Source organism: Phoxinus phoxinus, assembly GCF_949152265.1.
Source record: "Phoxinus phoxinus genome assembly, chromosome: 8".
NCBI lineage: Eukaryota > Metazoa > Chordata > Actinopteri > Cypriniformes > Leuciscidae > Phoxinus > Phoxinus phoxinus.
In genome coordinates this window covers 26,490,390-26,504,501 of record NC_136883.1, presented here as the reverse complement: position 1 = coordinate 26,504,501, position 14,112 = coordinate 26,490,390, and the positions used below count along the sequence as shown (strand labels likewise).

The 14,112-nt window shown below is 36.8% G+C and overlaps 1 protein-coding gene across 5 annotated transcripts in view; it reads left to right on the top strand.

Moving 5' to 3' along the window:
* The window catches only part of srgap1a (SLIT-ROBO Rho GTPase activating protein 1a), a 112,028-nt gene that overhangs the window by 71,975 nt on the left and 25,941 nt on the right, over nucleotides 1-14,112 (top strand). For 3 of the 5 annotated variants that reach the window (XM_079621997.1, XM_079621996.1, XM_079622000.1), the window contains exons 9-15: nucleotides 3,281-3,478; nucleotides 4,458-4,542; nucleotides 5,239-5,266; nucleotides 6,942-7,044; nucleotides 9,694-9,754; nucleotides 10,435-10,512; nucleotides 10,916-11,050. In XM_079621997.1, coding sequence (XP_079478123.1) covers nucleotides 3,281-3,478; nucleotides 4,458-4,542; nucleotides 5,239-5,266; nucleotides 6,942-7,044; nucleotides 9,694-9,754; nucleotides 10,435-10,512; nucleotides 10,916-11,050 — 688 coding nt within the window. Of the gene's footprint in view, nucleotides 1-3,280; nucleotides 3,479-4,457; nucleotides 4,543-5,238; nucleotides 5,267-6,941; nucleotides 7,045-8,305; nucleotides 8,340-9,693; nucleotides 9,755-10,434; nucleotides 10,513-10,915; nucleotides 11,051-14,112 lie in introns of all 5 variants that reach the window. The other 2 variants (XM_079621998.1, XM_079621999.1) reach the window with 1 other exon arrangement.

Below are 14,112 nucleotides of genomic sequence, written 5' to 3'. Positions count from 1 at the left end.
TCCCTCTTATTTTCTGTGTCATTTCATTTTGACTGCTTTCATGTCCTTGAAACTAAGCTCTTCCCTTCCCCCTTTACTCAATTTACCTCTGTGTAACCTGTCTGCCTTTAAAGCCCGGGACACACCAAACCAACGCCAAAGAGCTAGCGCTGATGAAAGCCGACTGTGTTGTCGCCTCGTGTTGTGAAACATGTTGAATCGGCCCAACAAAAACCTGACGGCGTCAGACTAGAGCCAACGGTGCGGAGCACACCGGGAAAACTCAAAAACGGTCCGACATTGCCCAACAGCCGATCGTCGGCTTGGTGTGTCCCGGGCTTAAGGCAGAACTGAGGTTCACTTTCCCAGCAAACAACATCCTACAAGACAGGTGTGGCTTATCATCCATTAAGGCTCCCAACAGAACAAAACCACAGACAGATTATTGGCATAAAACTGATGATACTCAAGTTCCCACATCAGGCCGATGAATCACAAGTTGAACAGTGACCTGGATCTAGGTGTGACTGTTGTTTTCTGTTGACTTGTATATCATACTCCATTGATTTGAGGAATGATTCAGACTGAATGGGACAATGAGATATGAGCTTTACTGTGTGATGAAACTACCATGGTTTTATGTCGCATAATACCGTCTGGTGGTGATGCCCACTGTGGTTGTATGACATTCAGAGTTGCAAATTTATCTTGTGTGCGAAATTGGAATACCACATAGGCCTGAAACATTTGCAAATAAAGCACCGTTTCCATCCCATGTTCAATCGAACAAAATGATCACTTCCTGGGAAATAAAAATGAAAGTTGCTGCAATTGGGGAAGCCACTTTGACTCTTTTTTTTGTACATTATAATAGAGTGTGCAGACGAAACGCAATAAATTCTGTCGTTCTGGGATGTTATTATACCCAACCATTTTGATGACAGTTTTTGGCTCAGGTATTGTAGAATGACCAAACTAACATTTGTGATGTGCAATAAAATTGCTCTGCTAGTTAGTCCAGCTATCCAATCACATCTTCTTTTGGGGCAGATTGAGGGATTTATTTGGTAAATGTGTTTTCATTTTAGTTTATGTGTATGTCATCTTATTGAAAAAAAAAATCCGCTTCACTAGAGCACATATGTTTATTTATGTGGATTTTTAGAATTTATGCTCATCTTGGTGTTTCCATCCAGTGTTTTTTCCCAAAATGTGCATAAAAATAGGCGGATGGAAATATAGCTATTGTCTATTTGTGTGTATGCATGTTTTACAGTATAGTGTTGTGCAAGAAGATTAAAGTGTGTGTGCAAACAAAAAAGGCTATGCTTCCTTTCCATACTCTTGTGTATGTGAGAGAAAGAGAGCATGTCAGTGTGAGAGAAATTTGTTCTTCCATACTGTGCAGATTCTTTCAGCAGGTGAACAAATGCTTCCACTGAGCGATTGCACCCGCTTTCAACATCTTTTCCCCATATTTTTTTTTTTATCTCATTGGCATCTCTGTTTCACTATTTTCACTATTTTATGTGGTTATATTGGGTTTTAATTAGGTCTGATAATTGATTCAATATTGTAATTGGGTTAATTTACGTGATATGTTAATTAAATAAGCAAATTAATCAGAGCTAATTATATATATCAGTATTTGCTAAGAAATACTCCTGAAGGATGATAGAGCATTGAACAAACATTGCAAAAAGTGGCTTTATATTGTTTATTTTATACATTGAAACTAGTCTACAACAGTGTTGTCAAAAATATTGATGTTTTGATATTTATCAATACTGAAATATTTCAAACGGTTCCAATACTCCTTTTCTGCAGTATCGATACACCGATCTTCTCTCCGACGGCGAATTGACAGTTTGACACACACCCACTCGCCTCCTGTCACTCACTGGTCTCATTCGCTTCGGTTGATTAGTGCTTATATTGCGCATCATTTTAGTAATTCCCGCAGGTTTCGCGCTCTAACACCAAAAGCACCCACATTTCTGATTTATACAAGTGGTGTTTTCATAACGGCGAGTACCAAATTTACTTATTTTTTGTGGCTTATTGTGCTTAAACGGTCAAATATCTACAAAATTATGTCAAAAAGCCGGTCTTCCTGAGTATTCGGGTAAATGCAGTCAGTTTTGGAACGTAATATTTGAGAGAAAACGCATATTGTGTAACTATATTGGATCCGTGTGTCAGCTCTTAAAGTGACAGCAGCCTAATAAACCTGCTGCTGTCTCTCATGTTAATCAAAGAATAAAAGACAAAGACAATCACGCACTGCTCTTGATTGAATAACTTTTGTAACTTTAATTGTAAGCCTTAATCTGGATTTAATTTTTACAATGAAAACTATCCAGTATTATTGTACATTTGATTACTTTCATTTCTGTAGTACCTGAATACTACTGTTTAGGTCCTTACACACTTTTTTCGCATCAGTAGCAAGCATTTTGACAATTCAGAGCCACCGAATGACTGATATGGAAAAACGCATTCGAAAATTTCTGACCTCAGTGTGCAAGAACCTTTAGACCCACCTGAAAAATGTAAAGCCATGTTTATATCCTTTGTCTCATTATTTTATACTGTATTTATCTGTGCTATTGTTTGTAATTTGTTTATTTGTTCTAATGTTATCACCGACTATTTACCTGTCTTTTTTGTGATTGCGATAGCCTAATAGTTGAAATTGAGATAAATTATCTGTATGGCGGTATATATCGCAGTTTTTCCCATGGTATTGAAAATGTTATCTAATTTCTATATTTTTCAAGGTATCAGATTTGGAAATGTCAGTATATCGTGGTAACACTACCTCTACAGCAATTCGCTTTGCAGTCTGTCCCTCTTGGTTTACACAGTTCCAGACATTTGTAATTGTATAATAATGTTGCATGTCTGACACTGGAAAGTTACAGAAATGAATCCTCAAGGCCATCAAATGAATGATGTTCCCTTGGGTCATCTTCCTCTCCCCTCGCTGTAAATTGATTTCTTTGGTCTGGTGTCTTGCTCAAGGCCTGCTATTAGTCACAGAGCACATGTCAAGCAGGGACAGTCAGAGATTGGTGTGTGTGTGTGTGTGTCCCTTGTTTGGTGCTTAATGTGTTTTTCTATCGCTTTTGTTGCTCCTGTTATCACTTTTGTACTAATACACATTCTTAGCAATAAATGTTGCAGGAATATTCTGGAATGAAATTGAGTTGGATTGTCCCTGGCCTGTAATACTGTACTCTTAGTTGCTATTGTATGACTGTGGCATCCCTTCCCTACTACAAATGTTCTCCTATTTCAGATCAAGAAGACTTCAGAGGCCACTCTCACTACCATCCAGGACATGGTGACCATCGAGGACTATGACGTGTCGGAATGTTTCCATCACAGCCGCTCCACTGAATCGGTCAAGTCCACTGTGTCAGAAACCTACCTCAGCAAGCCGAGCATCGCCAAGAGACGTGCCAACCAACAGGAGACGGAGCAGTTCTATTTTATGGTAATATTGTGTTTCATAAAAATGTAACTAAGTTTAAACAGTCACTATTTAAATTAAATGTTTCATAGGCACAATATCAAGTTTCACCTTTAAACGGTGCATTCAAAGTTTAAGATTTTTTTAACGAAATCTCACACTCACCAAAACTGCTTTTATTTTGTCAGAAATACAGTAAAAAAACTGGTTTTCAATTATTATTGGTGCTCAATTATGAATATGAGTTCTTATAATTATCAATAAAAACAGGTATTGCTGCTTAATATTTTTGTGAAAACCATGATAATTTTTTTTTTGGATAAATAAAAAGTTAATTGAACAGCATTCCTTTGAAATATAAGCATTTTGTAACATTATAAATGTCTTTATTCTCGCTTTTGATGAATTTAATGAATCCTTGCTTTAAGAATCTTACTTTAAGAAAAGTATTCTTAAAAAAACAAAAACGTAATTGCTCTTAACTTTTAAATTGTAGTGTTTCACTATTTCCACAAAAATATTAAACAGCTAAAACAGTTTTCAACATTGATAATACTAAGAAATGTTTCTTGAGCACCAAAACTGCATATTAGTATGATTTCTGAAGGATCATGTGACGCTGAAGACTGAAGTAATTACTGCTGAAAATTAAGGAAGTAACAATTTTTTTTTTAAATATTCAAATAGAAAAAAGTTATTTTAAATTGTGATAATATTTCACAATATTACTGTTTTATGTATTTTGATTAAGTAAATGCAGCCTTGGTGAGCATAAGAGACTCAAAAATAAATTGTATTTATTTATGTTTAATTATATTCTTTTGGCCGGTAGTGTGTGTATACTATATATACTGTATAGTGTTTTTTGTTTTTTTTTGTACATTGAATCTCATTTTAATTAAATTAATTAATATATTTAAATAGTTCATTCTGGTTCTGTGCTGAAATGATCCTGCTGTCAAATGTTTTTGCTCTCATGCTTGCCTCAATTGTGTCTTCACAGAAGTTCCGCGAGTATCTGGAGGGCAGCAATCTCATCACTAAGCTCCAGGCAAAACATGATCTACTGAAGAGGACCCTTGGTGATGGTATTGTTTGCCTTTATTTCCTTCTTCCTTCCTTCCAACATAGGGTCAACACTTTAAACAGAGAGTACACAATTAATGATGAAGGTACTGTATAATACATTTGGATCCTAATCCTCTTAGCCAGTAGAAACCAGCAGGAAGATGCTCATGACACACCGCTGCTCATGTGGGTGATGCAACCTTATAATAACCTCATGTTAATTCATTTTGATAGTATGAAGGATTATAATTCCCTCGTCATGTATAAATCTGCTCATCGTGTTTTGGAGCCCGGGGCACTTCAGTCTTGTGTTGTGAACACTGCAGACTCTGCTGTTAGGGGGCCATTGAGTGAACGCTGTGTGGGTGGGATCAACAAAGCTGTCAGGAACCCTGTTCCCTGGCATAAAATCAACCGTGTCAGTTTTGTAAAGATGTAGGCAGTAGTCTGCCTGCTGCATTCTGGCACTTTGATGAAATATATTTTTATAGCTAAACAGGTACCTGTAGCTAAAACTTTTCAGCTGCAGTGGAAATGTAGAATTTCTCTACAAAACGTAACAATGTCCTAAAGGTGCATGTGTATGGATGTCCAGTTCCAGACAGATGGCTGGCTGAATGTGCTTTACTGAGCATAAACGAAAGCCTCCCCTGGGCCTCTGAAGAACTGTATTGTCATATTCTCTTTCTCTCTGTCTCTCTTTCTCTCTTTCTCAGGTTACCGGCCTGAATATGCGACTACAAGGTAAAAATGTTCACAGTTTGTCTTGTTTTTGTCTTCTGCAACACATTAAGGCGCTAGATATAATATTAGGTTATGTCCGACTTTCTCTTTCTTTCAAACATTCTATCTATCTATCTATCTATCTATCTATCTATCTATCTATCTATCTATCTATCTATCTATCTATCTATCTATCTATCTATCTATCTATCTATCTATCTATCTATCTATCTATCTGTCTGTCTGTCTGTCTGTCTGTCTGTCTGTCTGTCTGTCTGTCTGTCTGTCTGTCTGTCTGTCTGTCTGTCTGTCTGTCTGTCTGTCTGTCTGTCTGTCTGTCTGTCTGTCTGTCTGTCTGTCTGTCTGTCTGTCTGTCTGTCTGTCTGTCTGTCTGTCTGTCTGTCTGTCTGTCTGTCTGTCTGTCTGTTTGTCTGTCTGTGTTTATAATTTTATCATTGTCAATATTTCCATCATTTGTTCTCATTCTACTCTATGTATCTTTCATTTTATCTGTCATTCTATTGTTCTATTGGTCTGTCTGTCTATCATTCTGTCTGTTGTTATATATTTCCAGTAGTTATATCTATCAGTTGTTCTATTGTTCTATTGGTCATTCTATTTTCCGTGCTATCCATTGTTCTACTGTATCTGTAGGTCTATCTATCTGTCTTTTGTTTCGTCTGTCATTCTATCTATCAGTTGTTCTGTCATTCTATGTATCCATCATTCGTTCTGTCGGTTTATCTGTCGTTCTATGTATATTTTTTTCTATCCATCCATCTATCTATTGTTTGTTCTATCGACCTATCCATCATTCTATCAATTTGTCATTCTGTCTTTAGTTGTCTATTTCTATGTCAATCGTTTTATTTTTCTATTTACAATCTTTCTATTGCTCATTTGCTCATTCTATCTTTATATCTGTTGTTCTGTCTGTCTAAAAGCACTTGTGAGAAAGTAAACCTGAAAGTTAAATAGAAAAGGGTACATGCACAGATAAGATCCAAACAGTAGACCAGATGCTTGTGTTTGTTCTCTGCCATAATTCACCATATGTTCATGCAGCAATCTTCCCCGGGGTTCCTCCCCACAATGCTTTGCACTAATAGTGCTCTTTAGATTCAGCCTCACCCAGAAATCCTAAAGTTTGAATGCACATCAAAAGCTCTCCTATTGATTAAAAGACAAGAGTGAAGAGTGAACTGAATTGATTGAACTTGCATGTTACCCTTTTCTTTCTTTCTTTCAGTGTTAAGCTGTTGTTGCACATGTCAGTTATAGATCCATTAAGGACATAGCATCAATTATATATCATAAAACAAGAACTGCATTCTCATATTGAAATGAACTCAGAGTTTTAGGTAAAGGTATAACCCAACGTGATCCCACCAGCTCCCCAAGCCGAGCCAAAAGATTTCGTGCTTGGACATCTCTCGCACTCCCATCTCCTGCTGTTCCCAGCAGACCTGCCATTTCCATGACCTTTGATGTGCGGTGGAAGTGAAGTTTATGAACAGGATATTGTCATGTGCATATCACTGAGCTAGACACAATGGGAGCTTACCCCTAAATAACCTGAAATCACATGTCCGCCACAAAGCTGTTCCATAAACTATGTGTGAGATATGAACTCATTAGTGGTGCGTAAGGCTTGCAGTGCATATTCAAGATTAAAAGTGTAAACATCTCTTTATAGGCCTCCCAGTCTTCCTCCTAAACCGTTTGGCACACAGAGGCCCAGGCCACGCTCTGTATTTAACGTTAAGCTGTTTAATGGCAATTTGGAGTCATTTGTTAAGGTACTTAGCGCTTTTGGGTACTGTACTACCTGCACTGAATACCGCTGCTTGAAGCCATAATGATCCACGGCTACTTGCTTCTACTTGACTGATCATTATGGCTGGGGAAGGTATTTAAACAGAGCAGAAACGGGGGTATGTGTGGGTGTGTGTACACATGAAGCGAGATGACTGAGATAAAGTGAGCTTCAGGCATCAACATTCACCCAGTTGCTTCAGGGCAGCGTGAAAGCCTCTTAAAGGGATAGTTCACAAAAAAAAAAAAAAAAAGAAATCCCTGTCTTGTGCCATTCCAAACTCTAATATAATATTCTGGAATGTTCTAGAATGATCATTCTGCTCTTTGTCCATGCAGTAAAAGTGAATACTAAAGATGCATGTTGTTAAAAGATGCAAATTGCATTAATAATGGTCCTTAGGCACTATATTCTAAGACTTTTGAAGTCATATGTTGTGTCCTAAATGATGCACTATACACTGTGCAATTATACTATACACTATGTGTATAATCAAATGCACTTTTTATTGTTGGAATTTTTTGTGTAAACACACTACTCACATTATTTATACCACACAACAGCTTTGTTCATAAGTACATAAATTGGGACTCACCTATACAATAGCTTTAAGTCATAATTCATTAAAAATCTTTCTCAAAGCATTAGGAATTTCATTCCTCTGCAATTTTAAACTTCTAGAATCTAAAAGCAAATCTAGAAGTAACGGAAGATGAGAACCAATGACATTGACTTAAATATTATTTTTCAGTACACAACTTCAGTCTGTTCCACAAGCTGTCGAATGACTTCATATTGTCCACTTTTATGTCACTTTTAGGGTGCATAATTTTTTTGAGTTTGAAAGTCTCTATTCACTTTTGATGAATGGAAAGCAGATTGACCTTTTATTTGTTTATTTTCTTGTGTTCCATGGAAAAAAGAAAGTCAAAAAGTTTCGGAATGACATAAGGGAGAGTAAATGATGACCGTTTTTTTTAGATGCAAAATTTCAGGGTAAAAACTTGATGAGGAAAGTTATTTGATAATAGGATTCAGTGTTGCGTCAGCACATCCCCTCTTTCTCTCTGTGAGGCTGGAGCTAATGGTGTAATTGGAAGACTAATAATGATTTTGTAGGCTGTTATTGGTGGCTTGTAGTGCTGGGACCAAATAACCTGGGGATCGCCTCTTTCTCTCTGTTTTTTTCTGCTCTCTCACTCTCTGGCTCTCTGTCCTGTCGTTCTGCTGTCCTTCTCTCATAGTCGTGGACGACGGAACTCACACACAAGGCACCAGGTACAGAAACAGTCGGCTTGTCCTGATAAGCTCGTTGCTTCATGTCTGTCTAAGCTTCCAGTAGTTCAACTTCCAGTCACCTCTGCTTAATCCTAAGGAGCTGTGAACCATGTACGGTGGCGTCTGAATATCCGAGACCACACTGATTCTGGGATTTCTATTTAAAGCGGGAAACAACGAAACTACGAAAAGTTATACATTGAAATGAATAGGAATATTTGTCTACAAATTTCATTTTGTTCTATTTAACTTTTGAGTCAAATAGTTATGTTAATAATATAATTTGTAAGGGAATTTTTTTAAATTAAATTATCATTATGCATAATAGAAGCATTTTCAGTAGTGGTCTCAGACTTTTGGTCCTCACAGTAAATATGTCCACGTGCTTGACAAGAGTTCATCCTTCTTGGCTTCAGTGACCGTAATGCACACAATTATGATTGATTAATTTTAATTTAGAGAAAATATCCCACAATTTTAAAACTTTTCACAAATAATAATTATAATAAAAATAATACAGTGTAGTTTTAGTAATATAGCACATTTCATTCACTGTAGAAATGTAGTTCTTTACACAGATTAAAAATAATTTCTAGTATTGAGATTATAAATCAATCTGCAAAAAAATGGCTTATAATACAATACATAATACTTATAATTTTTAACATTTTTAATATCCCATCGTTATTTGAATTATACTTTTTTTATGAAGTATAAGTGTTGCACAGCAAAGTGCAGTTTCCAGCATTCATAACTTTACCACCTCTGTTTCAATTATATGATTTATGATTCGTTGCAGATGTACAGTATCAATATTTAAACATGTTAACGGCAGCACATTTTGTTTTCGCCTTATTGCAATGATCATAGCTGGGAAATGTAGCCTGTGAGGTCTCCCTCAGTTCCTGGCACTGGCACAGTGTTCGGACTTGGCACATATTGCCAGGGTTAAAAGCAGATAACAGCATTTTTAAAAGCTTGTAAGATAGAGTGTAGCCGAACACTGAACAAACCGCTCTAACCGCACACAACAAGCACACTAGGATCACATGAATTCTGGAACTGGATTCACTAAACCATTTCGAGTTTTCCAGTGTGGCATTTGCTCCATTCATGTTCAAGAACCACGTTAGCATGTAGATATAAGTTGTCATTTTGTTTCCTGTCTGGGATGGTTTAAAGCCCAAAATCTTAGGTGTGCTCTTTAAAAAGAGTCTATAGGAGTCAAGAAGGATTATCTTATCTCTGATATGAATGATACACGGTGTGTGGTATATTTTCAGTTGATTTAGAGCTAGACTGAATTTCTTTGGCCAATATCCTGAGTTAATGCCCATGTTTGTCTTGTTTTAAGGACTCTGGACAAGCAATACCTCGAGTTGTTGAGAGCTCTATTCGATTCATCAACCTATATGGTGAGTTGCAACATTGGTGCAAATGCCTTGCAACTCAAACCATACAATACACATTATTCCTTAGAACGGTCCACTTTTCCCAAAGAAGTTGTTAATCAGTTATGCTACTGTCTTTAAACTTGCTACCTAACTGCTACATGTTCTGTCATTGGTTATCTGAAGTTTTAGAGTCTGGGTTGTTCCAAATCCGTCCTATTCCAGTGTAGGCCATGCACAAACTTGTTTCAGATCTATTGTAAGTTTACTGTTGTGCTTTCTTGTCAACGTTAGAGGACGTTCAGTCCAAAGAGGTCTTTATCATATGCTCGTATTAACTGTGCGAACACAGTCATATATCTTGTGTGTCTATTGTAAGCGCTGAAAGCTGTCTGTGTGTGGCCGTCTAACTGGAACTATAGAGACATTTTTAATTAATCTTTTCTGACCCTCATCCAAGCTTTCCATTTAAAAGCTAATCCGGACTGACGGATGTTTTTGTAGAAGTTGATTGCAGTCTCTCTCCTTCATTCATTATCTTTAATTAGAAAAAGGGAACTTTTCTAAAGCGCAGGGCTTAGCTTTTGAGGTTGGGATTTGACCGTGGTTACTACGGACCAGCCTTTATTTCCAATGGATTTAAATGAACATGGGAAGACATCTTATTCAAACACTTATTTCAGTTTCTCTCTTTATTTTTTTAGGCCTCCAACATCAAGGAATATTCCGAGTGCCTGGATCTCAAGTTGAAGTCAATGATATCAAGAACTCGTTTGAGAGAGGTGTGTGTGTGTGTGTGTGGTAACGGAGTTCAGGTTTCTAAAATAGCTCTGAAAGTGCTGTCACTGCTGAATAATAATGAATCTCTTATGTCTTCAATGGTCATGTGAGCTATGAACCTAAATTCATATGATTTCAGGACCTTGACTATAGTGCTTTGGCAAAACATCTAACGGGGAAAACATATTCTTGATGTTTATCTTATAGATCCATTTCAATATGTTTTGCATGTAAAGAGAAGCTAAAATTATTTACCATAATTTCTAAGTTCTAAGCAAATGCTGATATTTAGTTTACCAGTATTAAAAGGGTGTGTGAGAGAGAGAGAGAGAATCTCATTTGTATGTTTTAGATTAAAAAAATGTAAATGTAAACAGCAGATTTGATGGATAATATGTCTTTTAGGTAACGATCCTCTGACAGATGACGAGAACAACCACGATATAAACTCTGTTGCGGGTGTTTTGAAACTCTACTTTCGAGGTTTGGAGAACCCTCTGTTTTCAAAGGAAAGATTCAATGATCTAATCTCCTGTGTCAGTAAGTGCCTCATTTATTTATTTATTTTTTGCTTTCTATTGACCTGCAGCTGTAAATCTGTCATTGATTCTCAGTGTGAATTAACAGTGCTTTGAACTGTTATCGTGTACACTCGGATAAAAAGATCTTAGTCATTTGCCCCCAACAGTGCCACAGTGACTTTCTTCACTGTATGACAAGACGTCCTGCGCCTCAGGCTAACGCTAACACCCTTACGTACCCTCCATTACAGCGCAGTGTGTGTTCCACCACAGCATGACACATTAGAGCTTCAGTTGGTCCTTCAACCGGCATGAATGCAACGTTGTGTGTGTTTGAAAGAGCTCAGAATGCGTGCTTTATCATCATCACAGATGACGCTAGATTGCACTGAATGAATGTAGAATGACACCGTGATGCTCAATCCTTTCATTTGGGTTAATGGGATGTTTGTTATCCACAGCTCGTATCAATTAAGAGTGGGGTAAGCTGTGTCACTTTTGATACCAAGTTGTCCTCTTATCAAAGATATATGGGCGCGATGAAGTTATGAACACTTGATTTCTGTATTTAAATTATTTAATTCAAATATGTATTACAGATCAGTGCAATTTCCATTAAAAATACTTTCAAAACCATTTTGTATTAGTTAATTCCACTGGCACAGTTTACCCTGAAGCATCTGACGAACTTTAGCCTATAGATAAAATTTTGGGAAAATCAATAATTTAATAATTAATTGATTAATATGTAGCTAAATAATTCAAATAGTTTTATGCTATTAGGATTTCCTTGCATACATAAACATTTTTAAACCTGGATAAATTTACTTTGACATTTCCCTGCCATGTAGAAATATTATTTTGACATGTCAAAAAGTTTTTTGCATAAAAAATATCCCTCATAGCCATTTATGTCCGACCCTTTTTAAATATTTGTTCTCAAATCAAAATTTGTGCAGAGCTATAATAAGGTGCCGTGAGTTTGCATGTGTGGGTTGGGTGTGTTTTTGTTTGTCTGTACGTGTGGAGGAATGTCAAGGCGTGTGTTCATACATAGTCGACCAACGAGCGGTCTTGTGCCTGTGACACTCCGTAGTGTGACTAATGGGGATTCCCTGCTGTTTACATTTACACACGACTTACCCCTTCCCAGCATACCACACACTCCCTCAAACACACATGGCCTCTCCTGTTCTCTGTCCCTGGCAGATCTATATATAGACATTTAGAGTTGTTCGTTCACTGCACTGTAGGAGATTAGTTCATGTTGTGTAGCTGGAGACATGTGCCTGGTCTGTGGTGAGGCTTGACAGTTCTTTAAATTGCTTCTTTTGCTCAGGATCCATGCTGGAAACCCTGCTTCGTCCTCAAGTACGACAGATAACACGAGTAGCATATTCCCAAAAGCCCAGGTCTTTTTCCCTAATGGTGACGTGGTTATTTTAAGCTGCTGTCAGAGGATAAATCAGGGATCTGTGTGTGCTGAAGAAGCAATGGACGAGAGCAGATCACATCAGTTTTGAAATATGTTCTACAGAGGCTGGTTTTGCTTTTATAAGTGGTGCTTATGTGTCTCACAGCCAACACATGGGATCCTATGAGGTCAAGATGTAGTTGTTGATCTGAAGCTATGTTTGGAATGAGCTAGTGGCATATCGCACACTGTGCAGGATACACTTCAAATAGTATTTGCAACACTATGCAAACATTTCAAATAGTTGTATGCTAAAGTAATTGTCAAAGTATTGTTTAAATTGAGTCACATGCATTGCATTGCATTGATTCTGAATATTTTAAAATAGTCTCCATTTAAGAGTTATAAGCCATGAACCAACCAACCAGCTACAAGGTGAATCACAACATTATAAACTTTGATTTTGAAGCAAAAAAAGTATTTGAAAATCGGACAAAAAGATAATGGTACAAACCTGTATACTTAACTGCTTTAATGAGAGTAAGAACTAATCCCATGAAGCATTGCAAATTATATAATACAAATAAAAAAGAATAAATATAAAACTCTTGATTGAAGATGTTTATTATGCATCGAGAAGCAATATATTTAGTTTATAGGAAAATATGCATATACAATAATATAATTCCACTTTTACATGCAAGTATAAGTTGAAACAATGCGGTCTGATGGCTTCAACAAAAGCATATATCATCGATATAACAACCTCATAGCTCACATAGGTCTTTCTTTTAAGGACTGTAAAAGTTAAAAAATCAATTCCCCTGGAGAAAATGAATGGTATTTTGACCATTCTGCACGTTTTGACTTGTAGTTATTTGCATATTTTGTGCATTACAGAAATTTGCGTGCTCTGCACAGTTGACATTCTACATATAGCATAAATAGTATGTAGTTTGAAAAATGTAGTTTGTAGTTTTGGTAGAAAAAGTAGAGTAGGAGTTCTAGTATGAGATTTCAAACACAGCCTGAGAGCGCATTACTAAGGAGACGGCTAAGATGCTTAATGGAATTCCAGAAGGGACAGGAAGTGAGTTCTCAAGGAAAAAACCTGGTTGCTGCAGGAATACTCGCACGTTTCTGCAATGCCAGTCTTCTGGATTAATCTTTAAGCTCCTTAAAATGAAAGAGTTAAATAGTTTTGAAACTTTACCTCCTTTAATGCTCTGTTAATCAGCTTTTTTAGTTGCAGGGTAACAATTTAATCTCCTCATCTTGTTTAATATTTGCTCTCCTTCTGCTCTGCATTGTGGTTAAAACACTGAAGCAATGAGTGTGCTTTATTTCAATTACCAAAAATTATTTTAAAAAAGTTTTAGTTTTAACAACAATGCAAATCGAAAAATAAGTCATTTGTTTTGCATTGACAGTCGGCTATTGGAAATGTCCGTTTGCAACATGACAAGATTGGGCAGAGTTTAACTAACTGTGCGAATGAACGCTGTTGTAATGTTTCGTTTTTTTTCCAATGAGCTCAGCCTTGTAGCTCTATGAATAGAGCTGCAATGATGTGGTTATCTGTGAATTAGCATGTTCAGATGGAAGCATGTCATTAGATACTCAAGGCTGCTAAGTGGCGTGTATGACAAAGGCGACCCTGAATAATC